The 19,148-nt window shown below is 36.5% G+C and overlaps 2 protein-coding genes across 3 annotated transcripts in view; both read left to right on the forward strand.

Moving 5' to 3' along the window:
* The window catches only part of LOC129269066 (ankyrin-repeat and fibronectin type III domain-containing 1-like), a 37,376-nt gene extending 31,827 nt beyond the window's left edge, over positions 1-5,549 (forward strand). For both annotated transcript variants that reach the window (XM_064105282.1, XM_054906519.2), the window contains one exon: positions 47-5,549. In XM_064105282.1, coding sequence (XP_063961352.1) covers positions 47-328 — 282 coding nt within the window. In that variant the 3' untranslated portion in view covers positions 329-5,549. The remainder of the gene's footprint in view (positions 1-46) is intronic.
* Positions 5,550-18,470: 12,921 nt separating this feature from the next.
* LOC135155764 (variable charge X-linked protein 3B-like) lies at positions 18,471-19,148 on the forward strand. Its single transcript, XM_064105975.1, has one exon. The coding sequence runs from the start codon at positions 18,471-18,473 to the stop codon at positions 19,146-19,148; it is 678 nt and encodes a 225-aa protein (XP_063962045.1).

Genomic DNA, 19,148 nt, shown 5'->3' on the forward strand with positions numbered 1-19,148 from the left:
TCACCTAACCATCCTAACGTACATTATTCACTTCATCTCTTGACAGCTCCATGTGACGTCAAAGACATCTTGCGAGGACATTGTGAGTCTGGTGGTGCAGCAGCTTAACAAGGCCATGGAGAGCAGTGGCATGGAGACCCCTGCATTCTCCCCTGAAGACTGTGCCCAATTCTGTCTGGTTGCCATCATTGCCAACAAGGAGTACTCACTGGAGGAGGACTTCTGTCCGTTGCAGCTCCAGAACCCATGGACTAAAGGACAGTTGTTTGTCCGACCTAAAGACTCAGAAAGAGCTGTCCTCAATGTAGGTCCATCGACGGATGTATAGCGTTGGCAGCTCTGTTGTATCCATGTGCCATCTTTGCCAAAGTGAAGGACATTTCCAGGATATAGTTCTCATGCCATGGGATAATATGAAAGTGATGTCATTTAGAAAACTTCCGACTTCATAATGAAAGTGATTTGCCTCCACTACAGGACCAAGCAACTGCAGAGCCTCAACCAAATCTCCAAGCAAGATTCCCGTCAAGCTGTTTGCTCTCTCTTTAAAAAAAATATATATGACAATATCAAAGATGGATGTGGATTTAATTTCGACCTTTGCGTGGGGATGCATGGATGTTAGAGAAGAGTCTTATGAGAAGACATATGTGAGTGCATTGAAAGAAAAGTACTTCTAGGATTCCTTTTGCAGTTATATATGGGTACCAATAATCATATAAGCGGGTCTTGGTACAGCCTGAGGCATTCTGCAGATACGTCTGCATGTTGCTGGAACAGTTCTGCTGGGTTCTTTCTGGACAGATCAGACCCCAATAGGCCCCATTCATCCACTCAGATGTGATCTTGGCCAACATTGAAACGAACCCATGAGTGATTTCCTTCTGTTATGGTCAACATCGAAATGCAAGCATGAGGTATTCTCATTTGTGATGGGTCAAGATCTCCTGTCAATGCGTTTTGTAATGGTAATACCTCTTGTCACTCGCCTTAGATCTTGAAGATCGGGAAGCTTCCATTCTCTTGCTAAGATATGAGATTGACATGGTATCCTGTAACGGCATTGAATCCAAATATATATAGAGAAAGTTTTATGTTTTTAATTGAACATTATATGTCTGTTTAATCAGACACGATAAATTAGGGAAAGAATGGATAAAGTCTTAAGGGGAACCACCAAATTATCTGAGTGAGAACAATTTTTCACTACTATGTAGTTATTACTATTGTATATGTGCATCACCAAAGAATTTCAAAGTATATAAATATTGGCTGCTCTTAAGGGAAATAGTTTTACTATCGCCCCGAACTGAACTTGAGACTATAGGCCTAATATTTTTCTGAGACTGAAGGTTGAGGGAAAGTAAAAGGCCTATGTTCTCAAGGTTGATTGAGGTGTAACTGTTTTTTGCTATCGACCGAATAAAAGAGCAGTAATTATTTGTTTTATATACCAATTATTTTTTGAGCAGGGCAATAGTAAAAACTATTGCCTTGCTCAAATCATGCCAATTGGTATATCAAAATTATATAACTGGGAGCTCTGCAAAACACACCCTATCCATTCCATGTGCATAGTTCATATTATTGACTGCCAATAAGAAGGCCATGACTGCCACCTTGAAGGCCATGATTGCCAATGTGTACAAGTTATAGGGCCTTTGTGCTGTAGCAAAGAAGTGGGAAGCTGGTTAAACATTATGGCCCGTATTCTGAAGTCAGGTTTAATTTGAACTCTGGTCTCAAGTTGTTGTTTAACTATGGATAGCCAATTGTGACATAAATCTTTAACAGTAGAGGTTCGTAGTATCAGCTCATTTGAAGGATAAAGAAGATTAAAGATTTAAAGAATTGGGAAAGAGCACCGTAAACGCAAGAAGCATACCATGTGAACAAATTTTGACATGTTTGGCTTCCCATAATTTTAGCACATTTTAGACCATGTTTTAAGTTGCACCAGAGTTCAGCATATGTGCCTATATATTTGCTCTACGGTGACGATTACAAATCAAATGCAACAATCTCCTTGCAAACATGTCTTGAATGATATTATATTGCTCTGACCACAAAATCTTATCATTTGCACTAGCAATAACAGAGCAACTGGCAATGCTTTTTTTTATTCCATTTTCATCAGGTCATTTTGCTTTGAATATCTTTTTTTCATAAAGGGTGATTTCATAAATTATGTATTCCAATCTCCGCTATGGTGGACATTCTTCAAGTGAATCTCTGTTTTCTAGTCCATAAGACATGATGAAAGAATGGATAAGAAATACACAAGGTTAGGTATACGAAAAAGGTTGATTATTTCATTGAATTGCCCTGAAAGAAATTTGTTGCATTTTAAGAGCTAAATATTAACAGTGGTCACCTAGATGCAATGTTCCTCTGATTGTCTGTTACAGTAGATTTACTCTGAAATTCAGATCGTAGTGGACATTTTATATTTCACTTACAAGTAATGTCCAGAGAGATGGGTATATATTAGGGTGCCTACTTGGGACATGATATTTTATGTTTCAAGTTTATTTTTATTGATTAACTGATATGAACGTCTGTTGATGACAGTCCGTATCATAGAGGCTGTGTTCAAAGAGAGCTCACTCCATGAAATACACTGTTTATAATATGTGATTTTTACGTGCAATAATATTTGGTATGTATATCCGCAATGATCATGCGCTCGTTTGAGTCAGTATTACTTGTGCATGGTGTAGGAGTTATGTCTTCTCTGGTGATGTGTCTGTGGTTGTAGCCTTGCAGCAGGGCTAACCTTCATAGCAACAGTTTGAAATATAGAAGATTATTGGAATGCCTGTGTTCACATTGTGAAATAGTGCTGTGTGATCTCACTGTTCCATGCCATACCATGTGAACAGAGACTCTGGTCTTTTTCTCAAGCGTTCCACATTGTTTTCCACAGTTTGTATTGTACGTTGATCAAATTTGAGACTACGATTAGTTAAGTGCCCTTATGTGTACAGTGTATATAAATAATCAGATGTGGTATGTGTAGGAGGGAGATCCTTTCAACAGTGTGTGCGGCTATGCAAGCAAACAGACTCATAGAAACAATTGGCAGAACCGTAGACCCCCAACTTCCATGGTCGGTGTCTCCACAGTTGATATTATGAAAACAAATTGAGAACTGTAAACCATAAACTTTATTCTTTTACATTAGTATTTTTGTGAAAATAAGCCACTGATCATTAATATAGCATGTACACAAATGCATGTATTTTATGTTTTGGGGGCTTGGAAACTCTATGTCACGAATTGCTATATATACATGCACAATAAAAGATGGCTTATTTCCCTTTATTTTTTTATTTTCTAAAATTTCATAGCAAGATGGTGTCGAGATTCATTAATCTATATTGTCCAATGGTCATGGGTTCTGATGGGATTTTGGTTAAGATAGAGAAATTCAATTATCATTCATATTTCCATTGATTTTGAGCTAGATATGATTTATAACAGGAAAACAATGTAAAACTGGGTGATTGAATCAAAACATGAAAAAAATTGGATTTTTGTCCTACTTTCCTTATTTTTTTCAAATCATATAATTTAATTTTCGAATTTTGTTTGGGTTTCATAATCGTCACTGATCTGGTTTCGTAACATAAAGAGATTCATGATTGATCATGGGGCCGATATTTTGCTCTTTTTAGTGCTCTTTTGTTATTTTTTAACTTTCATTTATGTAATCCTTCAGAATGATATTGTTACCTCAAAAATTATTGTGAAACTTGTTTGCAAAAAGTAAAATTTAGAAGACTCAAATTGGAAATGACTAGTACGGCCAAGTGATGAGTTTGAATAATGAAATGTTCCTTCTGGCTCGGGTTTCCAAAGTAATTTTTCAGGATGCAAAAATATCAACAAATGGCAGTGCGGGGCCTAAATGCTACCTAGATGCAAACAGACAAAGATCGGTCTCACAAAAGCCTCTCGCTGGCAAAGTGTCTGTCTTGAACAATGCACAACTGTTGTGTGTTTAATAGCAATCGAGTTTGAATGAAAAATCTACCTCAAGAATTCAAATGTTTTAGAATAAGGAAACTCATTTACCAGTTGACAATCATGACAGCATAAGTCTGCCGGAATTGGATCTCATGGATCTTCATGGATGTATTTTACTGCTACAACATTTATTTGGAATCTGTCCTGTTTGCTGATAGTTGATAGCTATTTATGCTCTTATTGGTTTATTTCAGTGTTTATTTTATTTTATTTTGACACCAGCCACTACTCATTCTAAGTCGAAAAGACATTTTGATCACTTGTTGTTTTTTTTTAGTTAAAGTATGGCTGATCAAAATTGTGACACGGTATTTGCTTTGACATATGTGCAATCTCTGCATTCATTGAAACCTTAGATTGAGATTTGCAATACTATTTATTTCTATTTATGAATCTTGTCGTATTTATATTTGAACCATATCTTTCAACTTTGGTGGTCATGCTTAGTCTTACCTGGTCTTACAAAATTTGGTCCCATGTCTTTTATTCATTTTTTTTTTCACGGGGGGATGTTTAATATGATTTCAACAAAAATCATTCCTGACCAGAAACAATTAAGTTTGTTCAGTATATACCATCATTTCCAAAAGTTTAAGACTACCAGAGTGATGTGTATAGTATAGTACATGTAATAAACTGGAACAGTTTCTTTAAAAACTGGCCTCTATAATATTTGTTGGTGTTGATTCTGTGTTTGACAAGAATGGTTAAAGAGTAAGTTCAAAGTAATTGTCAAATAGCTTGACTGATCCTTTTGTTTTCACAAGTAGTTTTACTTCAAAATATTTTTTTTAACAAAAGGATTAGTCAAGCTATTGGACAATTTCTATATACTAATTTACCTTACCATCAAATCAAACATGGAATCAACACTAAAAACAATTTATAGGCCAGTTTCAATGAAACCATTACAGTATATTACAATTATATACATGTGCTATACACACAAATTATACTTATAAAAAAGTTGGTATAATTGCAATGATGACTCTGGTTTTATTTTGTGAAATTTGAAGACATGAATCTGAAAAGCATGTTTAGATAAATATAGTATGTGTTTAATTTGGTTATTATTTCACAACCTCACGACCTGCATATGCGTTCACATTAAGGTCAGTTAATATGAGACCAACTTGAAATATGTGTACAGTCTAAACATAAGTCTTTGTTCTATGTATCTCAGTGTGTGAAAATTACTATACGTTCAGCTTCACGGAGTTCAATATGTAAATTATCTTCTAGTTTTGTCGAGAATAAGATCATGAGTTTAAGTTTTATATTTAAATTATTTTAGACTTTACTGCAAAAATGAATCCAGCTATATATGAACTGCCAAGAGTGCATATTCATTATATGTTAGAATATTGAGGGAATTGTGTAAATCGTGCTATTTACATGAGTTTTGGTCAGACTGGTTGTAAATATCTTGTATATCTTGTGTATATGATTACGATGTATATAGGAATGAAGAGTTACTATTTATAATACTACATTGGAATAAATCACTGATAAACCATTAATAGAAGGTACATGTTTGAAGATTTGTTAGCGATTGGTGTTTGAGGGTTTACTTAAGAGAGGCAGACAGAGAGAGAGAAAATAGAGGAGGGGAAGATAAGAGATAAAGAGGGGATAACGATGAAAGAAGTGAAAGAGAGAGAGGGAGAGATAGATAGAGAGAGAGGGGGAGAAGATGGAAGAATGTCAGTGTGAGATTTTAAATTGAAAGAACATAAAGAGAGAGGATGAGGAGAGAGACAGTGGAGACAAAGATAGAAAGAGAAAAAGAGATAGGGGGTAAGAGAGAGAGAGATAAAGATGAAAGTAGTGAGAGAAGAGAGAGAGAGAGAGAGGGGGAGAAGATGGAAGAATGTCAGTGTGAGATTTTAAATTGAAAGAACATAAGAGAGGATGAGGAGAGAGACAGAGTGGAGACAAAGATAGAAAGAAAAAAAGAGAGTGAGAGATAAACATGGAAGGAGTGAAATAGTAAGGGGGTGAAAAATGTGCAGGAGGAAGGCTAAATGGGCGACAGAGAGAAAGAGGAGAGGAGGGGTAGTGGTGAGAGAGGGAGAAGGGGAGAGATAGGGGGTGGGGTGGTAAATGGACAGGAGTAAGACAAAATAATGAGAGGGGGGGACTGAGGATGAAGTAAAAATGAGAGAGAGATAAGAGATGGAGATGGCGGAAGAGGGAGTGGGAAAAATAGGGAGAAGGTGAAGAATGAATATCGGGAAGAAGAAATGATGAGAAGAGAGGGAGGAGCTTGGAGACAGGCATGGGGAAGAAATGAAAGAGGAGAGAGAGGGCGGGGCATGAGGATTGGGAAGATGGAAAGAGGAGGGAGGGGGGTCTTACCAATTAGGCTAATGTCAATTCGTCCAATTACCATCTCATCTACTATCATTTGGTCTATCATAAATTTTTCCACTATCCATTGCCATTTTATCTAATTGCCATTTTATCCACTCACCATTTCGTCTGATAACCAGTTGCTCCAATAGCCATTTAGTTCATAAACCATTTGGTCTAATTTGAAAAGTGTTAATTTGGCAAAATGAATGAAAAGAAAATGGGTATTTGACCAACTTGTTATTAGTCAAAATGGTTATAGATGAACTGGTGATTAGACGAAGTGATGATTGGACCAAATGGTTATTGGGCTAAATGGTTGTTAGACGAAATGTTGATGGACGTAATGGCATTAGACTAAATGAAGGATAAGTGATAAGTGATATAAGTTTATTCAAACCTATCAAGTAATATAATACAAATATTTAGTACAAAGGTTGGCAAAGAGAATATAAGGTCTGGACCCCATAGAAGCAGAGCTTGTGAAAGGGGCCCCTTGATGAAATTAATATAAGAACATACAAAACAAAGGAAGATATATAAAATATTATAGCAAGATATTGAAGATAAAACAAACATACAAACAAAACAAAAATAATATAAGATAATATAAGGTAGACCATGTGGTGAGTGGACGAGTTGGCAGTGGACGAAATGGCAATTTACCATGAATGGACAGGAGTGAGGAAAAATAATTAGGAGAGAGAGGGGGAGTCAGGATGAAGTAAAAATGAGAGATAGATAGGAGATGGAGATGGCTGAAGAGAGAGTGGGAGAAATAGGGGGAAGGTAAAGAAGGAATATCGGGAAGAAGAAATGATAAGAAGAGAGGGATGAGCTTGGAGACAGGCATGGGGAATAAATGAAAGAGGAGAGAGAGAGATTGGGAAGATAGGATGAGAGAGAAAGATTATGAATGGGCAGGGAGAGAAATTTCATAGAGACATTTAGGAGAGAGGGGAGAGAGCAATCGGGAACTAAGTAAGGAGAAAAACGGTTGGGTAAGAAAGGGGGACAGGTACCGTAACGTAGGTGCTTGTGAAAAGGGTGCCTTAATTGTCACTAAGATCATTGACCTTTACTCTAAGTTTCAAAGATTCAAAATAAATCAAGATCGACTGTGACTACTAGTAGTCGAAAATTTATTTACTTTTAATCGTAGGGATTAACTTTCGAATATCTAAAAATGTATAAAATATAATATTTAAGCTTTAAATTTAAATCCACACGGTTTAAATCTAAAACTAATATTCGGCCGGACACTATTCACAGCCGGCGATCTTGATTTATTTTAAATCCTTGGAATTTAGAGTATATCACATCTGCCCAGGTGTAAGATTACTTTGCAGAAATATAAAAATTAAATTATTTTCACTGACTTCTGTTATAAGCCTCAGAGTAAAATACTAAACGTCTCTATCAAGTTGCTTAAAGAAACGGGTCTCAATTATTTTTATGCCCTGCCTTGAATTCTGTAAGTTTTTGTAGATTCAGGTTTTTTTTCTTTAAACATGCAGCTCGATGATAAGTTTTATTTGGGGAAAACGACCAGGAAAGAAAATTTAGTCCAACTTTGTTGAAACTGCCGGGGGCAACCAGAGAAATTAAGGGGTAACTGATCACTGACAATTCAACAACATCAATAAAGGAACTAGATTGGCTGAAAGGCACTTGACCTGTCATTCATATTCTCATAGCACCTGTCATTAAAACCTCTTTATGAAACCATATTTTCTACTTTTCTTTATTAAAAAGGCAGTAAATAGAAGTAGAAGTAATGGGGGAAAGTAGGCATGTTTGGGACTTAATTGCTAGGCTTAGGTTTAGTTAGTTCATGTAGTTTGTAAACTTCCACGATTGGATTTTCAGCCTCCTCAAAAGTTTATAGCAATGATATAATGAATATGATCAAGTTACTTTTACAGGGTATATTTTACCCATAGTTAGCTAAGTTATGTGGTTTAGTGTGAAGTTGGTTGAATTAAGTAATTAAAGGTTGTCAAACGATCTTGAAATGTTAAAGGTCAAGTCCACCCCAGAAAAATATTGATTTGAATAAATAGAAAAAAATCAAACTAGCATAATGCTGAAAATTTCATCAAAATCGGATGTAAAATAAGAAAGTTATGACATTTTAAAGTTTCGCTTATTTTTCACAAAACAGTGATATGCACAACTTAGTGATATGCAAACGAGACAGTCGATGATGTGTATCACTCACTATTTATTTTGTTTTTTATTGTTTGAATTATACAATATTTCATATTTTACCGATTTGAAAATAAGGACCAACTTGACTGAACCATATAGTATTAAACAATGCTAATTCCACATGTTCAGTGAGGAATTAATCGTTGATTCACTTGACAATGAGGAGAAAATTAGAATATTTCATATTTTATATAATAAAATACAAAAGAAATAGTGAGTGGATGACGTCATCAGTCGCCTCATTTGCATACTGACCAGGATGTGCATATAACTGTTTTGTGAAATTAAGCGAATCTTTAAATTGTCATAACTTTCTTACATTACATCCGATTTTTATGAAATTTTCAGTGTTATGCTTGGTGGATTTTTCTCTTTTTATTCAAATCAACTTTTTGTTGGGGTTGACTTGTCCTTTAAGTATAATTTACTATTAGTGTCACCTGACCCTTATGGTCAATTATGAATAACGACCCTCATCTTGCATTATGAATGTATGACCTCAGTATTTTATGAGAAGTGACCCCTTTGTCTCCTTTCATTTTATGAAAAAACAGCGGTCCTTCGGTGGTGTATAGTGGGTTTACCTCATAGAGATGTAATTAGTATACATCTCTATGGTTTACCTCTATCGACCACTCAGTATTTTTCCCTTTGCCATTTGACGTTTCGGCGACATTATACACTATACTCAAAGCGCCATATTCAAAGGGTTGTTTTGACTGTTAAAATTTTGTTTCTTTCTTGTAATACGAGGGTAATTTAGAGGTGAGTATAGCCAAAATAAAATTTGACTCATAGAAGTCCTAATTGTGGAAATTTTTACCTCTTTTCTCTTATGTCATTTGCATGTGTGTGTCTGGGAAAGTGTGACTGTCGAGACTCTAATTCTAAAGACTAACTAACCCAGGGCCAGGGTGCTCCGGCCCGCGAAGCGCGGGCCGGGGCGCGAAATTATTTTTCCCACCGAGTTCTGGACCGACATATGAATATTCATGACTTGCGTCTTCGGATTGAGAGTACGCATGCGCGTGGACTTGGCCTCGACCAGTGCCGTCGTAAGCATTCACGTTGCTCAGAATGAATTAGCATCGTCAAATTACCGGTACCCTTACATAGTTACATAGGTCTTATAGGCTTAGATCTATATATATATATATATATATATATATATATATATATATATATATATATATATATATATATCCAATTCTTAAACACTTATCAAACTAGCTGCCATTAATGGCAAGACATGTGCTAGGGTAGGGCTAGCTTAGGCTAGCGCATTAACTTTACCTCAAATCTGGACCTGTCTAATGCCTAATACTAATAGGAATATCCGACTAACACCATGGTTAACTTCGAACTTGTTAATTCCGAACTTTACGTTTGATTAGGTTTGGACCAATATTAGCTTATTTACCATGGTTTAATATGTCTAGTTCGTATACAGAACCAGTCCTAGATTTAAAAAAAATATCTTAGTTTTAGTCTAGTCTCTAGATCTAGACTCTGATCTACGCGCTATCAGCATGGAACCACTAGTGTACCAAGGGGGGGGGGGGGGGGCAGACTGCCCCCCTGACGAGTCACAACTGATCCAGGGGACGTGCCCCCCCCTTGAGAAGCCAAATTAATAATGTGTAATGTCAAAATGCAACGAAAAAAGACGTGAAGATCTTTTTTTTTTTTCTTGTCAAATTTTTTTTCAGCTACGAAATCCTTAATTTTGGGTGAAGACGGGGATCAAGATCACTGACGTTAATTTGTGCCTGACGTTAGAATACGTTCCATGCACGCACTGGTGTACCTAGGATTTTCCAAAAGGGGGGCATATTTTTTAGAGGATATTTCGTCCGCGAAAAAATGTGAAAAGCCCCCCCCCCCCAAAAAAAAAAAGGGTCTTCACTCCAAATTATGGATTTCTTAGCTGAAAAAAAAAGATCTTCACGTTAAAAAAAGGGGACATCCGTCTTTTTCATTGCATTTTTACATTACAAATTATTAATTTGGCTTCTCAAAGGGGGCACGTCCCCTGAATTAGTTGTGACTCGTCAGAGGGACAGTCTCCCCCCCCCCCTTGGTACACTAGTGGTTCCATGCTGATACAGCGTAGATCAGAGTCTAGATATAGAGACTAGACTAGAACTAAGATAATTTTTTTTTAGATCTAGGACTGGTTTTGTATACGGACTAGACATATTAAACCATGGCAAATAAGCTCATATTTGTCTAAACCTAATTAAACGTGAAGTTCGGAATTAACCAGTTCGAAGTTAACCATGGCATTAGTCTGCTATTCAGTGTTGTAGTCAAGGCTCAAACCTCCAATGCCAAGGCTTTAATACCCAAGGCCAAGGCTTTAATACCCAAGGCCAAGCTTCAATACCAAAGGCCAAGGCCAAGGCATGGAAACCCAAGGCCAAGGCCTGAAAACCTCAAGGCCAAGGCATTTAAAACTTACGATATACAGAACAATGAACTAATAATACTTATGCGGCAGACATCACACATGGTATATAAAATGTATGTGAGCGAGGGGACTGAGCGAGAACAAAAATTAACCTTTGTACATTTAAAACAAAAATAATTTCATGATAGAGACATATTAAAATAATGATATAGTTACCTGTGTACACATAATCCATAATTTTTCTATAGGCGATTTACATTGCAATAATTATTATTACCACGGTCATCTGATCCTGGCATTCTCAACGTATGTTTTTCTCCACTCCCTGGGACAAGGGCAGCAGAAAATTATTATGGGGGGGGGGGTCAACGCCAAAAAGGCACCCATTTATCAAAATGAGTTTTTTTTGTGCAAACAGATACATGTATTTTCAAAATGAGATTATGAACTGCGTGAAGTAATTGTGTGTTTTATAGAAATTAAGTTGAGCAAATGCTTTCTAAAGTGATTTTTAATTATAAAATAGATATTTTGCTTTAGGTTTTACTTCTCAACGAGAAAGCATAGCGAGCAAGCGGTTTTGAAAATAAAAGTTAATTCTGATGTTGTAAAACTTGATTTATGGTCAAGTATGGGGCTAATCATTGTTGAAATTTCCTTGCGCGATGTTGCCAGCGAGAATCACCAGCTCAAACTTCTTGACATGTCGTGTAATAAGACATGGAAATTATTTTATTCTGAGCTGGTTTTGTAATCATGAAAAAGATGTGTATCTAACTAAAAAATAACTTTGCGCTCGCTAATTCTTTTTATATACTGACCAGTAAAGGAAGCAGTTAATTACTGCATTTTAAATAAGATACATAACTCACCAATAAAAAATAATGGACATTCTAAGCATTTTTTTTTGTGAACAGGAAGAGAACGAGTACATTAATTGATGCGAGTGCAGGAAGCGAGCCAAATATTTGTGATATTTCAACCATAAAGCAACATTCTATACATTTTTGTAACTATTAGCAGTAGCCTATATACTGTACTAAACAATAATTGATGCAAGCACGATTCAAAATCTGTGATTTTCGAACCTAAATGTATTATGTTTTATTATTAAAGAAGGTATTTCTTTTTTTAAAAGGGCATATTTCATTTGGAAAATTTGTTTATTTCCTTGAAACTGTAGAGAAATGAGATTCAATGTTGAACGATATATGATTAAAAAGAAGTAAACATTTTTCCCCTTTGTTTTGTCAATCTGACCCAAAACAAATATAAAATTTAGAAGAGAGATAGAGAGAAGAAGAAGTCCCACCACCAAGAATAAACTTAGACAAGGGGGGGAAAGGGAAAGGAAAAGATGGAGTAAATGTGATATTATTTTTTAAACAATCTATTGCAAAATTACCTTTTCTTATAGAAAGAGGGGGACAAATTTTGTTCACTCGCTCGCTTCAATCGCTTTCTTCTTTTTTTTGACAGAAATTTTGCTCTATATATGCCATGCTTGGCCCCTCAAAGTTTCTGGCTCATCATGCCATTGACATAACCCATTTGGATATGAAAAAATTGGAGACTGCATGTGTTCAAGTTTACCAATCTTTTCAGAATATCATTAAGACTTAAAACATTCTTGTTGGCCAAAGAAAATAATACAAGGAAAATCCTAATGGAATAGAAATCAACCTTGTTATCGTTCTTTAGAGTTAGCTATGTTTAAAGTATGTAAATTGTTGTCAAAATTGCAGTCAGATGTAAAAATTATTCTTGTCATCAAAGCACTATTATCTTGATCATGACCATTATCATTTACTGTCATTATCATCATATGATTACAACACATTATCAATACATAATGCTATTTTTCATAACTGATGTATTCTTTGTTTGAATTTCTTGATAATGGTGACAATTACAATTGATGACACTGCTAGTACACTTACTACTGCTGCTGCTACTGTTACTGGTGATTGGTAGTATTGACCATTAGTGTTATTAAATATATATAAAAAAAACAATTGAAACATTTATAATTACTTATTTAAAACAAATGAAAGTAAAAAATACAAAATGCCTTGAAAAAGCCTTGAAAATGCCTTGAAAATGCCTTAAAATGTCAAGGCTCAAAATCCTCAAGGCCAAGGCCCTCTCAAGGCCAAGGCTTTGAAAAAGTAGCTAGGCATTAAGGCGCCTTTAAGGCCAAGGCCGAGCATCAAGGCACTACAACACTGATTAGTACTAGGCATTAATTAGACAGGTCCAGATTTGAGGTAAAGTTAATGCGCTAGCCTAAGCTAGCCCTACCCTAGCACATGTCTTGCCATTAACGGCAGCTAGTTTATTAAGTGTTTAAGAATTGGATATATATATATATATATATATATAGATCTAAGCCTATAAGACCTATGTAACTATGTAAGGGTACCGGTAATTTGACGATGCTAATTCATTCTGAGCAACGTGAATGCTTACGATCGGCACTGGTCGAGGCCAAGTCCACGCGCATGCGTACTCTCAATCCGAAGACGCAAGTCATGAATATTCATATGTTGGTCCAGAACTCGGTGGGAAAAATAATTTCGCGGCCGGGGCTCCCTGGGTTATCGAGACTCGAGTGTGCTCTCGCTCTTCGCTGTGTACCGTATTAACAGTACTATTATGGGTGCTTTCACGGCAATAGTCTACGGGACAAACGACAAAAAAAAAAAGAGCAACAAAGAAGGCTACACAGTGTTACTGAAAAAAATATAAAGAATTGGAAGGGAGGGTGAACGAAAGAATGAATGAGTTATGAGAGAAAGAAAAAAGATGAATTGAGAAGAAAGAAAGAAAACATAAAATTAAAGAATAAAACTAGAAAGTTAGAATAATGTCGATAATAGTAGGACTAACTGTTAGATCTATAGTATTAGTAATTGTATTAGGAGGATGAAAAAGAATAAGAGAGAGAAAAAAGGTTTTTGTCATTCTTTCAATTTAGGGATGTGACAAAATTTCAACATAACTGAATTCCTAAACAATTAATGTCAATGGAAAGAGCATAAAATCAGCTTTAAAATGACACCTAAACCATTCTCATAGGTCAAGTTTAAGTGAAGTTACAGATTTTTACATTATTTATTTTCGCTCAACATTTGGCTCCTTGTAACGTATGGAAATCCATTTAAAATGTGTGACCATTTTAAGCATTTTTCCTTTTAAAATATTAAATAAGTTGCTCTAAAATCTATATTTCTCAACATATTTTTTTCATGAAAGATGATTTAAAAGCATTTTTTTCAGGGATAAAAGTGATCATAAACTTGTCTAAAATTTACCTATCAATAGATTAATTATTAATTAGATAAATTAACATACATGTAACTGTTTAACCATTTTCTCTTTTATTTCCAAACTGTTTTCTCAAATCTTATGTGCTTATACTGTAAAATTGTAAAACACATTTCTTGTACTGTATGTCAAATGATTTTAAGGTAATAAATTTCTTTTGTATGCAATCTGTTTTACAGGTATTTATTTCATACTTTAAATGTTGTAGTTCATATTGGCCCATGGGCCTTATGAAATAAGAGAGGATTGTTTGTATTATCCACTAAATGTGTAGCTCAAGTTGAAGAAGAAATAAAACTAACAAAATAAATTGTCTATGTGTGTGTTCTTTTAATGAAGAAAGAATGTAATAGCAATCACCACTTGCACTTGAAGGTTCTGGAATGCTATCTCCTGGGCCATCTGGCAGTGGAAAAATCTCTTGGCAAAAGGCTTGGTATCTTTTCATAACATGCTCTGAAGTGCTGTCCGAAAATTTGGCATAGTGATTCAAACTTTTTAGCAACTGGTTTCTGGCACATTTACAGGAGTATTTCTCCATGATGAATTTGTTTGTTGCTGTTTCCATTTTTATGTACAGTAGCAAAATGTGTCCATTTCTGAGATTCTTTGGATCAATGGGTAGCTCATCAAAGTTGTCATCAAGATACTTTTTTTTTTCCAGTCTTCTGTGGAAAACTTGTTGCAACTCTTTTCTTTTTTGGTGGCATGATCTGTTCTATGAAAAAAGAAACAATAAATAAATAAAGTGTGATGGTAGTATCATTATCATTATTATTATTATTAAATTTTGGGTTTAAAGAGGGAGGGGAACAAAATTGGGGAAAAGAAAAGAAAAAAAAGAGAAATAGAAAGAAAATTTAAAGAACAGGGGAAAAAAAAGAAACATAAAAATAAAAGAAAACCTAAATTGGAAATATGAAAAGAAAAGAAACAAAAGAACATTAAAAAAAGAAATGAAAATTTTTAAAAAGGAAAAGAAAAAATAGAAAAGTGAAGAAAAAAAAAGAGAGAGAAAATAAAGAATATGAAAAAAGCTATTAAAAAATAATCCTTTTTAAAAGAAGGGGAATGGGTCCTGCCTCGTAGTCCCGGGGAGCCGATTAACACACTCACACTGATATTAAGCCTCAATCTGCCCAGCTTTCTTTTTCAAAATAAATTTGGAGATGTGCCCCCCCATTATCTTTGAATGCAGTTATATTAATCCAAAACACGAAAGAAAAGAGCAGTTAATTTGGTAAGCAAACAATAAACCCTACTTCAGCAAGCAGCAAGATCAGCGCCCTAGCACAGCTGGCAGCCACATACTAGCCCAGCGCAGCACCGTGAAAACTCGCCAGGATGCCTATAATGCGCGCACGGTCATGCAGCCAATTTTTGCTTGGCACATACAGCAAGTTTTGGAGCTAAAAAACATCGTTTCGGTAATCAAATCACTTAGATATTTCATATGCAGGTAATTAAATAAATATTCTACGTAGATATATAACATTCAAAACTATACATTGAGTTTATGATATGGATAAAATGTATGGATTTCAGCTATGTTCAAATTAAATGATGTACAGTGTTTAGTGAGATACCTCTACACCTTTTTATTTTTATTTCTATTCTGATAAAGAATAAAAAAACTTTTCATCTTTTTTTTCATCACGGACGGAAATTTCAAAATGGAAATATTAACACCTACCAAAAAAATTACTTCCCAATATTTTTTTCTACTAATTTATGTTTGATAATAGATAACTGTTTAGAGTGCAACAACATCCAAACCAAATAAGAGTAACTTTAGAAACCATAAAACTAGAGTGAATTTAAAAGTAAAAATGTCCGTCCATGATGAGAGGTAACAGCACCCCCATGAATAAAATGGACTATTCCAGTACTTTTGGAATCATCAATCTTCATGAAACTAAGTTCTTTGAAACCTAAGATATCAAAGATTATTTTAAAAGCAATTTTGATAGAAATACCTAAAAAAAAATTCACCCCAATGCTAATCCTTAACCGATTATGTTCATCTGGACTTCATCGTGTTAAGTTCTAATTTATTGTGCGTTCACCCTATCTTCAGTTTAATAATTATAGTTTAATTAAAGTAAGGAGAGCTTTGGAGATTGAATTTACAGGAGAGCATAGGAGACTGAAGTGCAAGAGTTGATGATTTTGGAGTGTACAAACGGTCATGTTACAACTGGTGGCAGCGGTGGAATTTGAACCCACGCCATCGAAATAACTGGATGGGTAGTTTCTCATAACCCTTGCTGAGTTATGAGAAACTACCCATCCAAGATGATACGACAGGTAGAAGAGCTCGATGGATGGTAGAACTCCATTCTTACTCCTTTTTTATCATTCATCGACGAGGCAGATCACACACTAATGCAGACGCATTGTCTCGTCACCCTTCGACTTCAAACACTGGTGTGCACCTCCCTCCTTCGAAGTCTCATGTGTGTGCCATGAACATTAGCAAAATTAGTTGTTCAGTAGGTACACAAACAGACGCACCAAGAGAGAAGCCTGTAGTAAATAGGCCTTACCTTCCTCCTTCGTTGCCTGAATCACCTGAATATCCAGAGTCAAATAGCAAACAATGTCTTCCTACGTCAGAGACATCCTCAAAATCAGACGATGATGCTCGTCTTCCTCCTTCATCGTCAGAGATCCTTAATGGCCTACGACTCAAAATCTTTCGTCACCAGCAGTTAGACAAAGATGTACAAGTTGTCAAACACTTGGTGATTGAAAAAGTCAAACTTGGTCCTAGAGAAATACGCCGTCATTCACCAAGAATGAGACGTTTCCTATGGCAATTGAATCGTTTCACGGTAGAGGATGGCATCCTTTATCGCACAAAGAGAGACTTAAAAAAGTCAACTATCCTCTATCAAGTTGATATCCCACAGAGTTTGGTGCCTGAAGTTCTCAAACTACTCCATAGTCATCCTACTTCTGAACACTTTAGTACAGAGAGAACACTGTCTCGAGCCGAAAATGATATGTATTGGCCTTACATGCACCGAGATATAGCAGACCACTGTGAGACTTGCACGGCATGTGAGTCGTTCAGAAACCCAACTCCCTCTCATCAAGCACCACTACGAAGTGTTACGACAAGCTACCCATTCCAGACGGTTTATGCTGATATTGCAATGTTACCCCGCACTTCCTCTGGTTATTCCTACATCCTTGTAGTTGTGGATCACTTCTCAAAATTCATCAATCTCTATGCTATGAAGGATCAAACAGCTACCACAGTATCAAAACACTTGTTTGAAGATTATGTCAGTCAACACGGTTTACCTGATGTATTACATACTGATCAGGGACGTCAGTTCGAATCTTCTCTTGTTCGTCAACTTTGTAAACAGTTTGGTATCAAGAAAACCCGCTCATCTCCTTACCACCCCCAGGGTGCTGGCATAGTAGAACGAACCAACCGTATCGTCAAAGACCAGCTGGCTAAATACTTGGCAGAAAGAGGAGGTGAATGGGATCAACATCTGAAACAGGTTGAACTAGCATACAATTCGACTGTACATTCGTCAACTGGGTATACACCTTTCTTCTTACTGTATGGAAGAGAAGTTCGCCTCCCCCATTCCTTACCATCCCCAGACACAAGATCGACTGGTATCACCCATCATCAGTATGTTCAAGATCTGCGTTCTCGCCTACATCGGGCATTTTAGTATGCTGCTTCACGCAATAATGCAGCTAGAGTCAAACAGCAAGCTACTTACGATAAGAAGGAAAGAAATATCCAATATCTTCCTGGAGATCTGGTTTGGCTCAACAATCCTGCTATGAATAGAAGTAAGCTAGCAGCTAACTGGAAAGGACCCTACAGAATTGTTTCTTCTTCAATGGGGCCCACAGTTCGAATCCATGGTCTAGATGATGACAGGAAAGAGATGGTGATACACAAGAAGCGCATTAAACCATATCGATCTTCCACGGACCCATCAGATGGTAACTCCTTCAAATACCCTCCTTCAGGCAGACATCCTTACTTCAGTCAAAGTCTCCCTGATGGTCATACTCCCAATTTGACCCCTCATCCTTACTTCATGCCTAGTGGTCATACTCACAATATGACCTATCATCCTTCATGCCTAGTGGTTATACTCCCAATATGACCCCTCATCCTTACTTCATGCCTAGTGGTCATACTCACAATATGACCCCTCATCCTTACTTCATGCCTAGTGGTCATACTCACAATATGACCTCTAGTCCTTCCTTCACACCTTTGTCTGGCTCCCTCCCACCATCTTGGAGTGGAGGCCAGGCAAACCTCCCTAATGGTCCTCTCCATCCCGACGATCTACCCCAAAACTCTTCAGACGGACTACATCCACCCCGTAGTCCAGCCACTTGCTCTGAGGGACATTGCCTACCTAATGACCAATCCTTGGCTCAACCTCATGATGACCAATCCTTGGCTCAACCCCCGGATGATGACCAACCCTTGGCTCAACCCCCGGAAGATGACCAACCCTTGGCTCAACCCCCGGAAGATGACCAACCTTTGGCTCAATCCCTGGATGATGATCAACCCTTGGCTCAACCCCCAGAAGATGACCAACCTTTGGCTCAACCCCTGGATGATGACCAAACCTTGGTTCAACCTCCCCGCGATGACCAACCCCTGATGGTACCCTCTGGAAGAGACCAATCATCTACCGCATCTCCTTCTGCGGAAAATCGAACTTTGATTTTACACCCGAGAGAAGGAAATCAACCCACTATAAGAACTAGATCTGGTCGCTCTGTTAAGAAACCATCAAGATATAAAGACTATGAACAATAA

The sequence above is a fragment of the Lytechinus pictus genome, chromosome 10 (genome assembly GCF_037042905.1).
Source record: "Lytechinus pictus isolate F3 Inbred chromosome 10, Lp3.0, whole genome shotgun sequence".
NCBI lineage: Eukaryota > Metazoa > Echinodermata > Echinoidea > Temnopleuroida > Toxopneustidae > Lytechinus > Lytechinus pictus.

Bases quoted from the DNA above. Each gene is read 5' to 3' on its own strand.
- LOC135155764 (XM_064105975.1), top strand. From the start codon at position 18,471: ATGACCCCTCATCCTTACTTCATGCCTAGTGGTCATACTCACAATATG.